Below are 18,447 nucleotides of genomic sequence, written 5' to 3'. Positions count from 1 at the left end.
AAAAAGAAAAAGAAAGAAAAACAGAAAATACACTGTTAGGAGTGTAAACTGGCGGAAAATCTTTCTGGAACGTTCATTTGAAACATGTACCTTGATCACAAAAATCACTTCGAAAGATTATTCTGGCTGGGCACAGTGGCTCATGCCTATAATCCCAGCACTTTGGGAGACCAAGGCAGGAGAGTAACGTGAGGTCAGGAGTTCAAGATCAGCCTGGCCAACATGGTGAAACCCCGACTCTATTAAAAATACGAAAAATTAGCCAGGCGTGGTGGCAGGCGCCTGTAATCCCAGCTACTCAGGAGGCTGAGGCAGGAGAATCGCTTGAACCCGGGAGGTGGAGGTTGCAGTGAGCTGAGATTGCACCATTGTACTCCAGCCTGGGCATCAAGAGCAAAACTCCATCTAAAAAAAATAGATTATTCTAATGAATCTTCAACTGCTTCCAAAGGAGGCATGGTATAGAGGATGGAAAAGTAGTTTTTTTTTTTTTTAACATAGTGAAATATATATGATGCATTACTAAGCAAAAACCTGAGTTAATAATGGCAAAGTGAGTTACCATTTTTGCTTAAAAAGGTCTTCATATAAATGATATACAAGATGAATTAAAATACTGGATGGACAGTCATCAAATTGTGAGTTATATCTGGGTAGGAGGATTAAGGATGACTTTTTTAAATTATGCATTTCTATGTTTTTTTTTTTTGCAGTGAGATTATACTTTTGTAATGAAGCGTATAACCCGGGGGAGGGGGGCTTTCATCTGGATTTGGCTGCTGGGACCTTGGGACGCCCCTCAGGATCTAGAGCCAGTTTTCCCTCCTGACCAGAGGCCCAAAATACCTACCTAGCAAGGCTCAGCAGACCCCTTGCCTGAACTTAATTCCATTTGGACTCTGGGAGGCTCCTGGCCTCAAACCATCCTGCCCAAGAACCTCCATGAGTTCTCTACCTCTCGTACCCTTCTCTTCCCAGCATCACTGTAAATGTTCCACCCCTTCCCGTACCACGCCCCCTTCCGTGAGCACCTGGCGTCCTTTCCTGGTGCAGGTAGGAGCAATGCTGAACTTCCTGGAGCAGTCCACGTTCCAGACAGCTGCCTGCAGCAGAACCACACACCATCAAAGGGAAATAGCATTTTCATCACTGACTGCCAAAGGGCCAGGCCGCTCTCCAGAAAGTCTGGAAACTTTGTCAACCTTTAGGATTGGTGGTTTTTAAATTTTGGATCATCACATACCATTTCTGATTTGTCAGCACAGTTTCACATTTTCATGAACATTTGTTCTGTATTTTTCCTTTTAGGATGACCTTTCCTAGATGGTGTGTGGGGTAGCTTAAGCTCCGCCCCCTTCTCCTGCCATCTCCTCCCCAAGGCACCAATGCTGCCTCCTCTGCTGTAACACCGTGTGCTTATTCATCTACAATCATTCTTACTGGCAATGGAGGCCTTCCATCCTCTGCAGTGACTGTGGAAACCTGAGCCACTCCTCATCTCTAACACAAGCCTGGCAGCAGCTCCTGATGAGACCAGGTGAGCCTCAGTGAGCTCAGGCGCTGGCAGATACGGACATTGAGGCTGGCACTGGTCAGTGCTGTGGTGGGCATCACTCTGCACTGCTGCTGAGCAAATGCCCTGAACACACCTGTATCTGGTTCCTCCTTGCCAGGAACTCATTAAGCTGCCTGGGCTTGTAGTCTCATGCTCCTCCCGCTCGGCCAGCAGTGCCACCTGAGAGCCTTGTTAACCGCAGATTCTCACTCAGCAGGGCCAGCGCAGGGCCCGAGCACTTGCATTTCTAACCAGCTCCTGATGATGCAGCTGGTCTACCAGCCACCAGCTGGCTAGCACGGGTCCAGTCACAGTTTCAGTAGAAGGAAGTTCCATTCATAAACTATACAATTTCAGATGCCTTCAAGTAGAATTACCTGATGAAATTTAAAAATATTTCCAAGCTCACCCTAACCCTGAAATGAAGATTATCATCCCAACCAATTTCGGGAAGGGAGGGGCCAGTTAGTTTTAATGTTTCCATTTCAAGTATTAGAGCCTGATCGGTGGCTCATGCATGTATTCCCAGCACTTTGAGAGGCTGAGGCGGGAGGACTGCTTGAAGTCAGGAGTTTAAGACCAGCCTGGTCAACAGAGGGAGACTCTTGTCTTTAAAAACATTCAAAAAATTAAAAATTGGGCAGCTGTGGTGCTGTGTGCCTATAACGCTACATAATTACTTTAAATATTTGGACAGATAACTTAAATAATACTTTAATAATTTAAATATTTAAACAGATAATTATCTGTTCTGGTTTGTCAACACTGTGGCAAGTCATGCTCTTGCCACTATACTCCTGCCTGGGCGACAGACAGGGAGATCCTGGCTCTCAAAAAAAAAAAAAAAAAAAAAAAATCAGAAAAGTGAGGCCAGGCACGGCAGCTCACACCTGTTATCCCAGCACTCTGTAAGGCCAAGATGGAAGAATCACTTAAACCCATGAGTGACAGACCAGCCTAGGCCACAAAGTGAGAGACCCTGTCTCTACAAAAAAGTTAAAAATTAGCCAGGTGTGCTGGCATGCACCTGTGCTCCCAGCTCCTCAGGAGGCTGAGCTGAGAGGATCGCCTGAGCCCAGGAGGTTGTGGCTGCAATGAGTTGTGATGGTGCCACTGCACTCCAGCCTGGGCGGGAGAGCAAAACTCATCAACAATGAAACTCTCTCAAATTAAAAAAAAAGATTAGAAAAGTGAGTGAGATGGGCCGGGTGCGGTGGCTCACGCCTGTAATCTCAGCATTTGGGAGGCCAAGGCGGCTGCATCACGAGGTCAGGAGATTGAGACCATCTGGCTAACATGGTGAAACCCCGTCTCTACTGAAAATACAAAAAAATTAGCCGGGCGTGGTGGCGGGCTCCTGTAGTCCCAGCTACTTGGGAGGCTGAGGCAGGAGAATGACGTGAACCCGGGAGGCGGAGCTTGCAGTGAGCTGAGATCGCGCCACTGCACTCCAGCCTGGGCGACAGAGGGAGACTCCTTCTCAAAAAAAAGGAGACTCCTCAAGAAAAAAAGAAAAATTAGAAAAGTGAGTGAAATGACCCAAGACTACACAGTAAGTTACTAGAGAAGCTGTTGGCATCTTAGAAATATAGAGTTTATGGGAAAAGTTTTAAATTTTTAATGAAAAAGACTTAGAACAATGTATTATTTACATGTAAATAAGAAAAGAGCAGAATCCCCACATCCTCTTCGGAGGGAGACAGGAGGCCGTTTATGAGAAGAGAGTCCATATAAACCCCATTAAATAGAAGCTGGACCTAAATACTTCCAAACAGGAGTACAGAACAGGTGGACAGTCTTCACTCATCCCCTCGATCTGCTTCAGATCAGATCAGCAACTGAAAGTGAAGAAAGAAACAGATTAAGGAACAATACAAAAAAAAAAAAAAAAAAGAAAATTTGTAACGTAAATTTAACTAAAATCTCACAAGAGACTTCTCAAAACAAAAAACAGGCCAGGCATAGTGGCTCACGCCTGTAATCCTGGCACTTTGGGAGGCCAAGGTGGACAGATCACTTGAGGCTAGGAGTTCAAGACCAGCCTGGCCAACATGGTGAAATCCTGTCTCTACTAAAAATACAAAAATTAGCTGGTTATGGTGCACGCATCTGTAATCCCAGCTACTCAGGAGGCTGAGGCAGGAGAATTGCTTGAACCCAGGAGGCAGAGGTTGCAGTGAGCCAAAATCATGCCACTGTACTCCAGCCTGGCTGACAGAGCAAAACTTCGTCTCAAAAAAAAACCACAACAACAAAAAAACAAACTCAAGTGCCCCAAACTAAGAATAGGGAAGTTCTCTCTACAATTCCAGTAGAGCTGGACGATTTCCTACCGTTCATAGGCATCTCATCGATCTGAGTGGAATAGTACTGCTCGATATCTCTGAGGATGCGGATGTCATCGTTCTTCACAAAGTTAATGGCGACCCCCTTCCGGCCGTATCGACCTGATCTCCCGATTCTTCAGGAATAAAACAATATCACAGTCAGTATCTACAACAATCAAGATTTAGTAAATGTGTCACAGAAGTGAAGTCAATGAGAGCTTGCATCCTACCTGTGTATGTACAATTCTCTGTTATTGGGGAGATCATAGTTGATGATGAGGGACACCTGAGGGACATCCAACCCCCTGGCCCAGACGTCTGTAGAAATAAGCACTCGGCTGCAAAACAGAAAGTGTGTTTGAGGCGATTAAATTACTCATGCAAGTTTAAGACTGGACTTGCTTCCATTGCTAATTTTGAGGAATCCTGGCTACAAGTTCAAAAGATATGAGATTCCCCCTCACACCAGTCTGTCTGCAAACATGAAGCCTCAGGGACAGCACCAAAAATCCCTGTGCAGAGGGGCTGTTGCTGGATTTAGTTACTTCGGTCATGTGCTCCATCAGATTAAAAAAACAGACATCTTTTACTACACTACCTTTAACTTGTTTTGTCGGTCCTAAACCAATTAATTGGGAAAAATATTTTACTTTTGCCTAGCAACAAATTAAGAACAGTATCTTTGGCTGGGAGTGGCAGCTCATACCTGTAATCCCAGCACTGCCAGAGGCTGAGGTGGACGGATCACCTGAGGTCAGGAGTTCGTGACCAGCCTGGCCAACAAGGTGAAACCCCGTCTCTACTAAAAATGCAAAAAAAAAAAAAAAAAAAAAAAAAAAAAAAGCCATTCCAGCTACTCAGAAGGCTGAGGCACGGGAATCACTTGAAACCAGGAGGCAGAGGTTGCAGTGAGAAGATACCTGACCACTGTGGAATTAAACTAATTGAAACGATGAACAGAAAACCCATACTTACTGGAAAAGAAGACACACACTTGTAACCAAAGTGCCAACCTGGCTAGTTAAGGCTCGTTATCACCTCAACCGAAGTATTACAGGAGCACAGCGAACGTCTCATTAACTGGAAGGTTTTCTGCTCACCCAGGGCCTCAGCTTTCAGAGCAGGAGCTCGTCATCTCCCCAGCTCTGGGGCCTGCCTCAGGCAGTGCATATGAAGTGCTTAGCACACAGTCTAGCAAACCCTGACCGGCAAAGCCACAGCACAGCGGACCCACCTGGCGCCCGACCGGAACTCCTTCATGATGGACTCCCGCTCTTTCTGGGGCATGTCTCCGTGCATTGAGGACACAGTGAAGTTGGCTTCTCTCATTTTTTCTGTCAGCCAGTCCACCTACAAATCCAATCAGCAGATGCTACTGCAAGTTCGTACACCAAACCAGAGATGTGCATTCGGGATTTTACCCCCATCATTCGCAGAACCAGTATCAATATTCACAAAGTAACTGCTCTTAAAACTCAGGATCATCCTAACTGGATGCACAAACTTTTTCCCAGAAAATGTTGGGGTGCACTCACAAAACCCTCTTACTTCATTTTCTCCACATAATGACTCTATGGGGGAGGGGGCCAGGTGTGCTCATTCTCATTTGAAATTTGAATTCCGGCCGGGCGCGGTGGCTCAAGCCTGTAATCCCAGCACTTTGGGAGGCCGAGACGGGCGGATCACGAGGTCAGGAGATCGAGACCATCCTGGCTAACACGGTGAAACCCCGTCTCAATTAAGAAATACAAAAAAAAAACTAGCCGGACGAGGTGGCGGGCGCCTGTAGTCCCAGCTACTCGGGAGGCTGAGGCCGGAGAATGGCGTGAACCCGGGAGGCGGAGCTTGCAGTGAGCTGAGATCCGGCCACTGCACTCCAGCCTGGGTGACAGAGCGAGACTCCGTCTCAAAAAAAAAAAAAAAAAAGAAGAAATTTGAATTCCAGTCTTGTCAGCATGTAGCCCAATTCCTTTCCTTTCTCAGGAAAGTGGCCGACAGTCCTCAGGTCTGCCTCCACATTATCATCACCTGGGGATCTAAAACTACTCAAGCCTGGGTTCCACCTTCAACGAAATCTGAATCTTTCAGGGTGGCTGGCATCGCTGTTCTGTAAATAAAGTTTTAATGGTCACAGCCATATCTGACCATTTGCATATTGTCTACAGCTGCTTTTGCAAGAGACCACATACCCCGAAAGCTTAAAATATGGACAAACTGGCCCTTCACTGAAAAATCTTGATTTAAGTCATTCAGAGACTCAATCTGCAATTCCCCTTCAAGCACATGGAGGCCATGCAGTACCTCTTACCTTTCTTTTGGTGTTGCAGAAGATGACCGCCTGAGTGATGGTCAGTGTGTCGTAGAGGTCACACAGAGTGTCAAATTTCCACTCTTCCCTCTCCACTGCCACAAAAAATTGCTTGATGCCTTCCAGAGTCAATTCATCACTGAAGGACAAAGACAAATCCTGGTACATCCTCATTCTTCCAGCTAGGACTTGAGGGCGGGCCAAGCCAGGATGCAGGGAGACCCCGGTGGAGAAGGTCACACCGTGGTATCTGGTGCAGACCCAGCGCCCCAGCCCTATCCTCCATCCCGTCAGCACTTCCGTCACACAGGTCTCTATTCTGTATTCTACTGAACATTTCACAATGTGCACCACGTGGAATATGATTCTAAACAAAACACTGGTAAGTAAATACAGTCATCTAATTTTTAAATTTAGAATTATTGGTTCAAACCACAATGAGTATTATAAAAGATGGGTTTTTTTGTTTTGTTTTGTTTTGTTTGTTTGAGACAGGGTCTTGCTCTGTTGCCATGGCTGAAGTGCAGTGGCACGATCACAGCTCACTGCAGCCTCAGCCTCCTGGCCTCAAGCAATCCTCCCACCTCAGCCTCCTGAGTAGCTGGGACTACAGGCATGTGCCACCCTACCTGGCTAATCTTTTATTATTTGTAGAGATAGGGTCTCCCTATGTAGCCCAGCCTATTCGGTTTTTCAAAACAGGAATTTTAAAAGAATTTGCATGCTTTAAATTCCTTTACACTCAGGCAGGAGGATAGCCTGAGGCCCAGATTCTGACACCAGCTTCAGCAACACAGCAACACCCTGGCTATAAAAAGTTTTTGAAATTACGACATAAAATCCTTTATAAATGGGGCCCAGTGTTTTAGTAAACTCGACTAGAGGGGCTCCTACCGTTTCACCAAGATGCGGATTGGGTCGGTCATGAACTTGTTGGTCATCTCCAGAATCTCGTGTGGCAGCGTGGCACTGATGAGCACCACCTGTGTGGCTGGAGGCAGGTACCTGTACACGTCATAGATCTGCTCTTTGAAACCTGGGACAGGGCGCAAGACAGGTGAGGGATGCTTAGGGCGGCACGCCCAGCGTTCCCACTGGGTGAGAGGCAGAGTGGGGATAAGGTACGGTTGACAGGATCTCACTTTTACAGAACCAGGCCACATCCACGCGTTCTCTCCGTCCCTACTCCCCGCCCCCCCCGAGTGTTATCTGGTTGAGGGAATCTGGTTTTCCTCTGGTGCTTCTTCAATCTGAAGTGCTCTAGGGATCAAGAAACCCACCCCGAGAGTCCTAGACGCCAAATAAAAAGCAATAGAGAGGCTGGCCTGAGTCACCCACAATCTCAGATGCCTGCGGCGCAGTCCCGACTCACTTCCACCTGCCACTGTCCTGTGAGATTGGCATCCACTGGGCCCAGACCTGCCACATTTTAAAGAGAACCCAGACATCTTGTTACAGAAAATCTCCCAGTGAAAAATGCTGCCCACTTATTCACATTATTTAACATGGCACAGGCGGAATCAACACGGGAGCCAGCACACATGCACCCTCCGCCAGGCCTGGGCAGAGCTGGGCAAAGGAGAAGGGAGCCAGGAGCAGGCAGGGGCCCAGCCTCCTCACCACAGGGCCAGTTAATGAACTGGAGGCTCTGACTCCATAAATCATATGCGGCCAGAGAATCTGCATTTCTACAAGTCCCCAGGTGACAAGGATGCTCCCGGCCTGTGCCCTTCACTGTGAGGACCTCTGCCCTAAGTGCCACAAGCACAAAGAGCCACCCACAACCCAGGGCTTCCTCAGCCACCACAGAAACTGAGTGTGGTCACCGAACCTTTAACCTCAACGAGGAGCAGGGGGTCCAATAAAGGGCCCCAGAAGGAGGAGGGGAGGGATGTGAGGTGCTCAGAGCACAGGCCCCCCAAAGAACTGCTGGAACCAGAGGCCCGAGACGTGGCTGAGAGGATGCCCACAGGTACCGCTGGTGAGTGCTGAGAACAAAGCACTTCCTCACCACCCACCTGATACCCTTATGAAGACCCTGGGGGGCCTGCCACAGACCCTCACAGTGAATTCGAGGTGACACATCACCATGCATTTCCCAATCACTATTCTAAGAGAAGAACTGCTATCACCTAGAGGTCCTCACTTCAAAACACCTATGAAAATCCAAGAAAGTGTACATCCGAATCCTACCAATTTATCTTTGTGTGCATGTGTGTGTGGTTTTTTTTTTTTTTGAGATAGAGTCTTGCTCTATTGCCCAGGCTGCAGTGCAGTGGGGCGATCTTGGCTCACTGCACGTCCACCTCCCGGGTTCCAGCAATTCTCCTGGCTCAGTCTTCCGGGTAGCTGGGATTATGGGCACACATTACTACCCACCACCACACACACCTGGCTTATTTTTGTATTTTTAATAGAGACGGAATTTCGTCATGTTGCCCAGGCTGGTCTTGAACTCCTGACCTCAGGTGATCCTCCCACCTCGGCCTCCCAAAGTGCTGGGATTACAGGTGTGAGCCACTGTGCCCACCCTCCAATTTATCTTAAAGAATGAAAATAGCCTACACAACCAAGAAATATATTATGGAACATCCCTCCAACAGAATACCTTATTGCCATTAAACAGGCCACAGAACACTTATCATGGACAGATGCATTTTTTAAAAAGCAGATTATCAAACCGAATACACGTGATTCCACATCTATTAACTACAGTTATGTACAGAAAGTCTGGAAACATATTGTTTTAGGAAAAACCCCCAAATTAGGTTTTTCCTCTGCTCTCACACCAACACAATCCTCAACACAGGAGATGACGTCTGTGAGTGACTGGTGAATGGGGCTTTTCCTGCCCACCAAGCAGGAGACGGGAGTGCAGTGCCCTCCAGTGAACTCTGAGACTCCCCACCTGGAGCTGCTGCATAGATGCATAGTGTATATATGTATATGTATCATAATACCACGCACATATTTTGCAGTATTTTTTAAGATAGGCTTGTTCTGTCACCCAGGATGGCACAATCACCACTCACGGTGGCCTCCAACTCCTGGGCTCAAGTGATCCTCCCGCCTCAGCCACCCAAGTACCTGGGACTGGCCCATGCCACCACACTCTGCTAATTTTTAATTTTTAATTTTTTAGTAGAGAGTACGTCTCTCTCTGTTGCCCAGACTGGTCCTGAACACCTGGTCTCAATGGTACTCCCGTCTTGGCTTCCCAAGGTGTCTGGATTATAAGTGTGAGCCACCAAGCTCAGCCTTATTTTGTGATTTTTATTCATTTTTTATAACTATGTATCCTCAATAAACATGTATTTGCATATATTACAAAAGAACATGAAAGGCATTTGTAGGAAGTCCGGGCCCTGCTGGTGTTGCCCTCCACTGCTCCATAACCCCCGTGGGCCATGTCCTTCCCGGAGCGGCGCCCCCTTCCCTCCTTGCTCCTCTGAACTCATTTCTCTAGCCACACAGCTTGCAGTCTCACAGCTCTGCCTGGGTTTACTTCTGGGTCTTTAGCCCCCAGCCCAGGATTAAAGGCCTCGATGACGAAGTCACCGGCACCTGCACTCCGCTACTCCACAGCCGCTCTGGGCAGCCACTGCCCCAGTGGGCCGCGCGCTCCTGACTCTAGGCTCTCTGACAATGGACATCCTGACAGATGGCCTTGACCTTGGCCCATGAGTTTGTCTGTCTTGAATGGGCCTATGAGTTATGTCCACGTTTCTTCCAACTTTGATAAAAGCTCCTCCACCCTCAAGTGTCCTTTCTCTCTGCTTCCCCTCGGCCAAGCCTTCTGTCAACCACACCACACGCTCCTTCTCCATCCTCCCATCACCACATCAGGCCTCCACGGAGGAGCCTGGAGTTGGCTCTGAGCACTCAACAGAAACTGTCTCAGAGGATCCCTAGGAGGCTCTAGGACCCCCTTCCAGTGCTGACCCGCCCACCCACCCCTGCCAGGCCCCTGGTGGCTGCTGACCCTGTGTCCTCCCTGGGCTCTGTCCCACCTCTCCATGAGACATACTCTGTGCTTCCTAGGTCCCCCTGCCCCCGTCTCCCAGCTGTCTGCTCTTCCACTTGGCCCACATGTTCCCAGGGTTCATGGACCCCACTGCCTGGCTCTACCCAGGGGGCTGTCGACACGCAGCCGAGGCCAGACCCTTCCAAGCATGTGACAGACTAAGGGTGTACCAAGGCACCTAAAAGCTAAGACATGTCAAGTCTGAAGTAACTATGCCACCTGACTCCCAGATCCGCCCTCACCTGCCATCTGCCTTACCACCCGTGTGCCAGCCTAGCGACATGCCTGGGACCCTCCTGAGTTAGGAAGGCTGCCTAGGGGTTGGTGGGGGTGGCAGAGGGGCCAGCCACCAGCCCTCAACCTTCCCTCAAACCTTCCCTTCCTTCAATCCGACCCCTGCTTTGGATCCCCACTGCCACGTGGGTGAGGCCACCACCTCACCTGGATCAATGCCGCTGCATAAAACTGTGGGTCAAACAGGCCTTCTCACTGCAGCCCTGGATACGCAGCTCAGGGTTCATCTCTTGCACTTCCCTCCCGCCCCATCCAGTTCAAGCCATGGTGAGCCACTTCCCTGAAGATGTGTGCACACATCTTTAGCCACAACTACCCAGAAGGCTGAGGCAGGAGGACTGCTTGAGCCCAGGAGGCAAAAGCTATAGTAAGCCATGATCATGCCACTGTGCTCACTCCAGCCTGGGCAACAGAGCAAGACCCTGCCTCAAAAAATGAATAAATAAAATCAAGGTAGGAATTTCTGTTCATAATTGCCACCAAGGCACAACTATTTTTCCACAATGAAAACACTACTCACATTCAGAACATTCATTGGCTATCTGTTTGTTTTACACTGTGAAAATTTAAGAACTAAGAATTACGTCAGTAGAAAAGTAATTCTTGTTACTCATACCTTTATTCAACATTTCATCAGCTTCATCCAAAACCAACATTTTGATAGCACGTGTCCTTAAGCTTCTGCGACGAATCATATCTATGACATGAGATTTTGAAATAATTACGACAAATCATATCTATAACATGAGATTTTGAAATAATCACACCTGAGGCTCCCAGGAAAGAGCTCATCATTCCAGCTGGTCTCAGTGTTCCAGAGACCTTCCCTCTACCTCCCGCAAGTGATCCAGGTGCAAAAGTCTACCATGCAGCCCACCAAATTGAAAGCCGTCCTGTACCGTTTAAGTGCGTCTTACAAATACTACTGGCAGTACCATTTTTAGTGACAAAAGTGCTTACCAAAAACACGCCCTGGAGTGCCCGCGACAACATGCTGTCCATAATCCAGCTTCCTGATGTCCTCCCCAACATTGGTGCCTCCAATGCAGGCATGGCACTGGACATTCATGTAGTCGCCGAGAGCGAGCAGCCCCTAAATCAAAGCACAGGTTCACGTCCAGGGTGGGAGAGGGAAACATCCGTGGTTTCCAAAAAGAAAGATTGTTTCTACTCCAAGATGATCACCGATTATTATTTATGCCATTATTATCTTGAAAACACAAAATTCACCTGCTCTTTTCTCTGACAAAATCAAGGTAATTTTGCTGGTTTCTTTCTTTCTTTTTTTTTTTTTTTGAGACGGAGTCTTGCTTTGTCGTCCGAGCTGGAGTGCAGTGGTGTGATCTCGGCTCACTGCAAGCTCCGCCTCCCAGGTTCACACCATTCTCCCACCTCAGCCTCCCTAGTAGCTGGGACTACAGGCGCCCACCAGCACACCTGGCTAATTTTGTTTTTGTATTTTTAGTAGAGATGGGGTTTCACAGTGTTAGCCAGGATGGTCTCGATCTCCTGACCTTGTGATCCGCCTGCCTCAGCCTCCCAAAGTGCTGGGATTACAGGCATGAGCCACCGCGCCCGGCCTGCTGGTTTCTTATTACAAAAATTATACCATTAACAGAAAACAACATATAAAATTCATAATCCCATCCACCAAAGAAACCAACATTAACATCTTAATATACATCTTTTTAAATATACATCTTTATATTATGTAAGTATAAAATGGGTACAATTTATTTTTTTGAGACGGAGTTTCACTCTTGTTGCCAGGCTGGAGTACAGTGGCGCAATCTCAGCTCACTGCAACCTCTGCCTCCCGGGTTCAAGTGATTCTCCTGCTCAGCCTCCCGAGTAGCTGGGATTATAGGCACCTGCCACCACGCCCAGCTAATTTTTTATATTTTTAGTAGAGACAGGGTTTTACCATGTTGACCAGGCTGGTCTCAAACTCCTGACCTCAGGTGATCCACCCACCTTGGCCTAATTTATTTTTATTAAAATTTTTTGCTGAAAAATCTACATTCCTAAGGCTGTAAAAAACTACTGAGAGCACACAAGCCACACCAAAAATGACTTAATACAAACCAGCAATTTATATAATGATTCATGGCAAAATGTTAATCAGGAAGAAAATTTTGAGGTATCAGAAAACAGGATTGGATTAAATAAATAAGTCAAGTGTTTCACAACTAAATCACAAAAGCAGTACTTGCAAATCGGACACCGCTATCTTTAGCCATCTCACCTTCTGAATCTGCACAGCTAACTCTCTCGTGGGAGCCAAGATCAAAGCTTGAGTTTCACGAACCTGGTGAAATAATTTATCAGAAAATAGAGAATTCTCAGTATTATCAAGGTGGATTGTAGTAATTCACACTGAGATCTATATGAGAAATAGTATCTCATATTAATCATACTTCTCATCTCTTACAGAGGTTAGCAAATCTTAATGTCATTTAAATTGCAAATCCAGCAATAACTTAATGTGTCAGGATCCTTGTTTGCAGACAAGAACTTCCTCTAGTTAAATAAAGAATCATGACAGAATATTAGTGCAAATATTAGTGTACAACTAAGACTCTGCAAAAATTTGCTGAGTCAATACATACTAGAAAATTTTTAATTGTACTTTTTGAACACTGTAGTTACAGAAGAAAAAGCAGTTATTTCCTAGAATTACAGAACAGTCTGTTTTAAGAATGACAAATTACCTGAATATCCAAACACTGGAGGACTGAGATACTGAAGGTGGCTGTTTTGCCTGTGCCGGACTGAGACCTATTGAAGGAAATAAGAGCAGTGGGATTAGAGGGAGGACAGGCCATGTCACAGCTGCACTCCAAGGCCTGGGCTCCAGAGGCACTTATGTACCTTATTCCAAGAAGCCCCCGTACCCAATAACATCTTAACTGCAAGGAGGCGGGACTCGGGCCCAGTGTCACAGCTTGTTAAGTGTCCATGAGGAGAGTAGATATGGCTTCTGCATGGGGGGCAATGGAGCCACAGACTCTGTCACTTCAAGAGGTGTTTCATAGGTGTCAGAAAAAGGAGGACTCCCCTTTATCTAAATACAATTCTTTTCCTTCTAGGATTTTGGACTAACTCTCTCCTCCAAAGAAATTTTTGTGTAAATGAGTTTTTTGAAATTAGGCAAACGAGGAATAAAGCTATTAAAAGAGGATTTGTGGTGCTAGGAGATAAGACTACATACAGGTTTTCATTCATAGTTCCTAGCTCACAGCTCCCATAGCCCTTGTTACAGTCTTACTAAATTGATGGGTTTGTTAGGCCTCAGGAAACAATCTCTCTGACCTGCTCTCCTTTCGCCTGCTCCACAGCGGGGCTCTAATCTTCCCTGCCTTTCAGATTTTAAGTCATAAAGACCCTCATTTCACGGCATGGTGGATCAGGCCTGTATTCCCAACACTCTGGGACGCAGAGGCAGGACTGATTGAAGCCAGGAATTCGAGACCAGCCTGGGCAATACAGGAAGAGACCCCATTTCTAAACAAAACAAAAAACCAACCAGGAATGGCAGCACATTCAGGCAGTCCCAGCTACTTGGGAGGTTGAGGTGGGACGATTCCTTAATCCTTGGAGTTAGAGGCTGCAGTGAGCTATGACCGCACCACTGCATTCCCCCCTGGTGACAAAGTGAGGCCCCATATCTTAACACAAAAAATGTTTAGGCCGGGCACAGTGGCTCACGCCTGTAATCCCAAGGCTTTGGGAAGCCAAGGCAGGGAGACTGCCAGGAGTTTGAGAGCAGCCTGGGCAACACAAGGAAACCCTGTCTCTACAGAAAATAAAAAACGTAAATGATGATGTGTGCCTCTAGTCCCAGCTACCTGGGAGGCCGAGGTAGGAGAATCACTTGAGTCTGGGAGGTTGAGGCTGCTGTGAGCTGTAATCACACAACTGCACTCCAGCCTGGGAGACAGAGTAAGACCCTGTCTCAAAAAAAGTAAAAAATTTAAATTAAAAAAAATTTTTTTAAAAAGCATTATGGTATTATCCTAGAAAAGCTCCTGCCCTATTCCCTGGGCGGGGGAAAGAATGCTGACCTCATGGAATTTTCCATAGAAACCCAAGAGGACCAAGTTCGAAGAGCTTCTGGATGGCTGAACACAGACAGTGGAACACAAGGAGGTTCTGGGAGGCTGCACCCCCGCCCCCATATCTGTATCCTTTGCAGCACCCTTTATAATAAACCACTAAATGTGTTTCCCTGAGTTCTCTGAGCTGCTGTTCCAGCAAATTAATCCAACCTAAAGAGGGGATCATGGGAACCCCAACTCGAAGCTGCTTGGTCAGAAGTTCTAGACATCCAAACTTATAATTGATGCCTGAAAAGAGGGTAGTTGAGGGGACTGAGCCCTCAACCTGTGGGATATGGCCTGTCTCCAGGCAGATGGTATGAGCTGAACTGGAGGACACCCAGCTGGAAAACCCCCACACAAGTCGTCTTCTGTGCTGATGACTGTGGTGGTGGTGTGAGAGCAGAGGAAAAGCAGTCTGTTTTTCCGAAATTGTGTTATATACAACTCCACCTGCCAGCAAACCACCAAGCAAAGCTGGCTAAGAAAATGAAAGCCTTGGCCGGGCACAGTAACTCACGCCTGTAATCCCAGCACTTTAGGAGGCCAAGGAGGGTGGATCACCTGAGGTCGGGAGTTTGAGACTGGCCTGACCAACATGGTGAAACCCCATCTCTACTAAAAATACGAAAAGTAGCCAGGCATGGTGGCGGGCGCCTGTAATCCCAGCTACTTGGGAGGGTGAGGCAGGAGAATCGCTTGAAACAGAGAGGCAAAGGTTGCAGTGAGCCGAGATGGTGCCACTGCGCTCCAGCCTGGGCGACAGAGCGAGACTCCATCTCAAAAAGAAAATGAAAGCTTTCTATAGTAGAGAACAGAAATTTAAAAATTATTAAACCCTGTGGCTAAAGTCAGGGCACGTGTTGGTACTGAGTGTGTAGAAGCTGAGGGAACCAGTCATCCCAGAGCATCTAACTGCACTGCGCTGCCCAAATTTGCATCCAGCCCCGCGCCGCACCCCAGCACAACTTACTGCGCGATGACATCTCTCCCTTTGATGATCTGCTTGATTGCTCGTTGCTGGATTGCTGATGGTTTTTCAAAACCTGCAAATAAAAACAAAAAAATAGCTCTCGCTACAATGACAGCACAGAAACCCTGTACTGTGAGCTCCTCAGGGGCAGACGTGGTTTGCTGTTTGAACCTGTCCTCCCGCCTAACCCAGTGTTCAACATAGCAAGCTCTCAAAACCCAGGGGCTCAATGAATCGGACTAAGTGGATTTCTAAACTAACATAAGATATTATTTGTAAAGACAAATCTCTATTTTAAAAAAACCACCAAATTGTAGAATACAGAAAAATAATAATGATAATCTTCTGGGTGTGCAGCATCTGGAAGTATAAGTGCCAAAATGTTCCTGGCAGTTACTGCAGTAGAGGGGTGAAAAGCAGCTAACTTTTTACTCTAATTACTTCCTTAGGTTTGACTGGATTACAAACAACCTATACTACTTTTTAAATTAAAAACAAAAACAAAAAAAACCAGGAAAGTCACTGTAGCCATTCTTCTCTCCTCCTAGCTAGCATTAAGTCTGTGTGTTGCTGACAGGTCTACAACTCTATTTAACCTGCTTGGGTCACACTGTGGGGTGTCCTACGCTGTTCTCCTGTCTGGAGGCAGCTCCCTAACTACCATACCATCTCTCCTGCGAAGCAACTACTACACCAAAGGGGGAGGCTATTTTGAAGAAGAACCATGTGTTTTTCAAGTAAGTAAATAAAACTTTATGTACAAAACTCTAGTTCAGTTATTTTTTGGTAGTCTCTTAAATGTAGCTCTGTTCAGTTCTGGGGCATAGCGAAAAATGAGAAACAAAAGAAAATGTAGCACAATTTCCCATCTTAACACAAAAGCAAATATAGCAGATGATTTAAACTCTTCATGAAGAGCAAGCACATGGATGGGAAACTAACAACAGTGTCTTAGGGCAGGGACTGCCTGAGTGCCAGGAAACCAGGTGGGGCTGTCAGCCTGGCTGGAAGGCTGGCTGAGATGCTTTCTCACCACCCATCCTCAGCACCTTCGCCTCACTTTGTCCAAACTGTTGTGGCATCAAGAATTACAGGATAAGACCAGGTGGGGTGGCTCACACCTGTAACCCCATCACTTTGGGAGGCTGAGGCTGGCAGACCACTGAGGTCAGGAGTTCAAGACCAGCCTGGGCAAGATGGCAAAATCCCATCCCTACTAAAAATACAAAAACTAGTAGGGCATGGTGGTCGGCTACTTGGGAGGCTGAGGCAAAGGAATCGCTTGAGCCCCAGAGGCAGAAGTTGCAGTGAGCCGAGATCATGCCACTACAGTCCAGCCTTGGTGACAGAGCAGGACTGTCAGAAAGAAAGAAAAGAGAACTACAGGATAAAAAATGTCCCTGTCCCAAGCATTAAACACAGGCCATTTACCCCAGATGCTGGCCATTCCCATCTATGTGCCCAACCCAACCTCTTCTCCAGGCTCTCTCTCAACTTCCACAGATCTTTCAAACATACCAAGAGACAACTCCTGATTCTGACTCTCTGGAGTGCTGCCTACCTAGCCAAATGTTTGCAGCATCAACCACTGGTTACTGAAAACACTAACCCTCCTCCTTCTGTCGCTCACAGTCAATCCATCAGCCAATGCTGTCAGTTCCCTGGCACTCCATCTCCAAGGCAGCACAATCCTCTCTTCCCTGAACTGGAGCAAAAGCTTCCCAAATCTTGTTTCCTCTCCTGCCCTGCCTCGCCTCACCTGAAATTCACAGACACCCAGAAGAATCTTTAAAGCTGTAAATGTGATCGTGTCACATAGCTACTTACTACATTCCAGTGGCTTCCCACTAGATTTCCAAATGAAATTCAAATTATTCGTCACCCCTACACGTCTTTGCTAAATCTGGCCCCTGACTAGCTCTCCAAAATCCCACCACAGGGGACTTCTTTCAGTTCCTGGAATGCAGCTGGCTAAGGGCTGCAAAGCCCTGGCACCAGCTGTTCCTTCTGCCCCAACTGCTCTTCCCTCCTCTCCTAAAAGTCTCCTTCATCCATACCTCTGCTCAAATGGCACCCCCTCCTGCGAACCCCCTTACCTCTCTGCTTTACTAATTATCTCCTCCTTCCCAGGCCCACTCTATTCAATTACCTAGCTTCGGGTTCTTCCCAGCAACAACCACTGCCTGGGCAATCTGACCGCATGCTGTCCCCCCAAAGGAAATTCAAAACCCGTAAAGGCGCAAACCCATCTGGTTTACCGCCAAAACCCCAGTAACTAGAAAAGTTAGTAGGTACAAAACAGTTATCTGCTGAATGAACGACTCCGAGGTGCCTCGAAGCGGCTGTAGCCCCCGACGGACCCAGCGCCGAGCTCTGCACAGGGGACACAGCGAACGCGCCGACACAGCCAGGCGTGAGGGCAGGGGTGGGGGTGGGGGTCGCACGTCACTGGCCCCCGAGCCTCGACCCTGACCACGACCTCCGGAGTGCAGGGCCGGCCCGGGAGTCACCAGTCGGGCTCTCAGCCCCCGGCTCGCCGCCAGCTGGCCCCCGCGGCCCGCGCCCACTCACCGTAAGCGTAGATGCCCCGCAGTAGGTCCTCCCGCAGGCCCATGGTGTCGAACGTGGGGGTCACATCCACCTCCTCGCTGGTCTCGAATTCCACTTTGGTCATGTCTTCCTCTTTGAGCAGACGCTTTCGCGCCGAGCCCGAGGTCGCCATCGTGGCCGTGGTCGCCATGATTTAGAGTCCGCGGAAGAGCACAGCGCGCGCCACAGCGTAAACCACCTCCCGACTCCTCTCGCTGCCGGGGCCGAGAACTGACGCCTTAGCGTGAGAAAGCGTAAGACGTGCGTACGTGCGTATGTG

The 18,447-nt window shown here is 47.7% G+C and overlaps 1 protein-coding gene across 2 annotated transcripts in view; it reads right to left on the bottom strand.

Moving 5' to 3' along the window:
* Positions 1-3,157: 3,157 nt before the first annotated feature.
* EIF4A3 (eukaryotic translation initiation factor 4A3) overlaps positions 3,158-18,447 on the bottom strand; it is a 321,735-nt gene continuing 306,445 nt past the window's right edge. The window contains exons 2-13 of one of the 2 annotated variants that reach the window (XM_050764042.1): positions 18,150-18,399; positions 15,579-15,651; positions 13,220-13,286; positions 12,754-12,816; positions 11,469-11,601; positions 11,125-11,205; positions 7,085-7,226; positions 6,191-6,329; positions 5,117-5,232; positions 4,113-4,220; positions 3,889-4,016; positions 3,158-3,393 (exon numbers count right to left, since the gene is read on the bottom strand). In XM_050764042.1, the coding sequence (XP_050619999.1) occupies positions 3,377-3,393; positions 3,889-4,016; positions 4,113-4,220; positions 5,117-5,232; positions 6,191-6,329; positions 7,085-7,226; positions 11,125-11,205; positions 11,469-11,601; positions 12,754-12,816; positions 13,220-13,286; positions 15,579-15,651; positions 18,150-18,318 (1,236 nt within the window). In that variant the 5' untranslated portion in view covers positions 18,319-18,399 and the 3' untranslated portion in view covers positions 3,158-3,376. Of the gene's footprint in view, positions 3,394-3,888; positions 4,017-4,112; positions 4,221-5,116; positions 5,233-6,190; positions 6,330-7,084; positions 7,227-11,124; positions 11,206-11,468; positions 11,602-12,753; positions 12,817-13,219; positions 13,287-15,578; positions 15,652-18,149; positions 18,416-18,447 lie in introns of those variants that run through there. The other variant, XM_050764043.1, reaches the window with a different exon arrangement.

Source organism: Macaca thibetana, chromosome 16 (genome assembly GCF_024542745.1).
Source record: "Macaca thibetana thibetana isolate TM-01 chromosome 16, ASM2454274v1, whole genome shotgun sequence".
Classification (NCBI taxonomy): domain Eukaryota; kingdom Metazoa; phylum Chordata; class Mammalia; order Primates; family Cercopithecidae; genus Macaca; species Macaca thibetana.
This window is presented reverse-complemented; position numbering and strand designations above follow the sequence as displayed.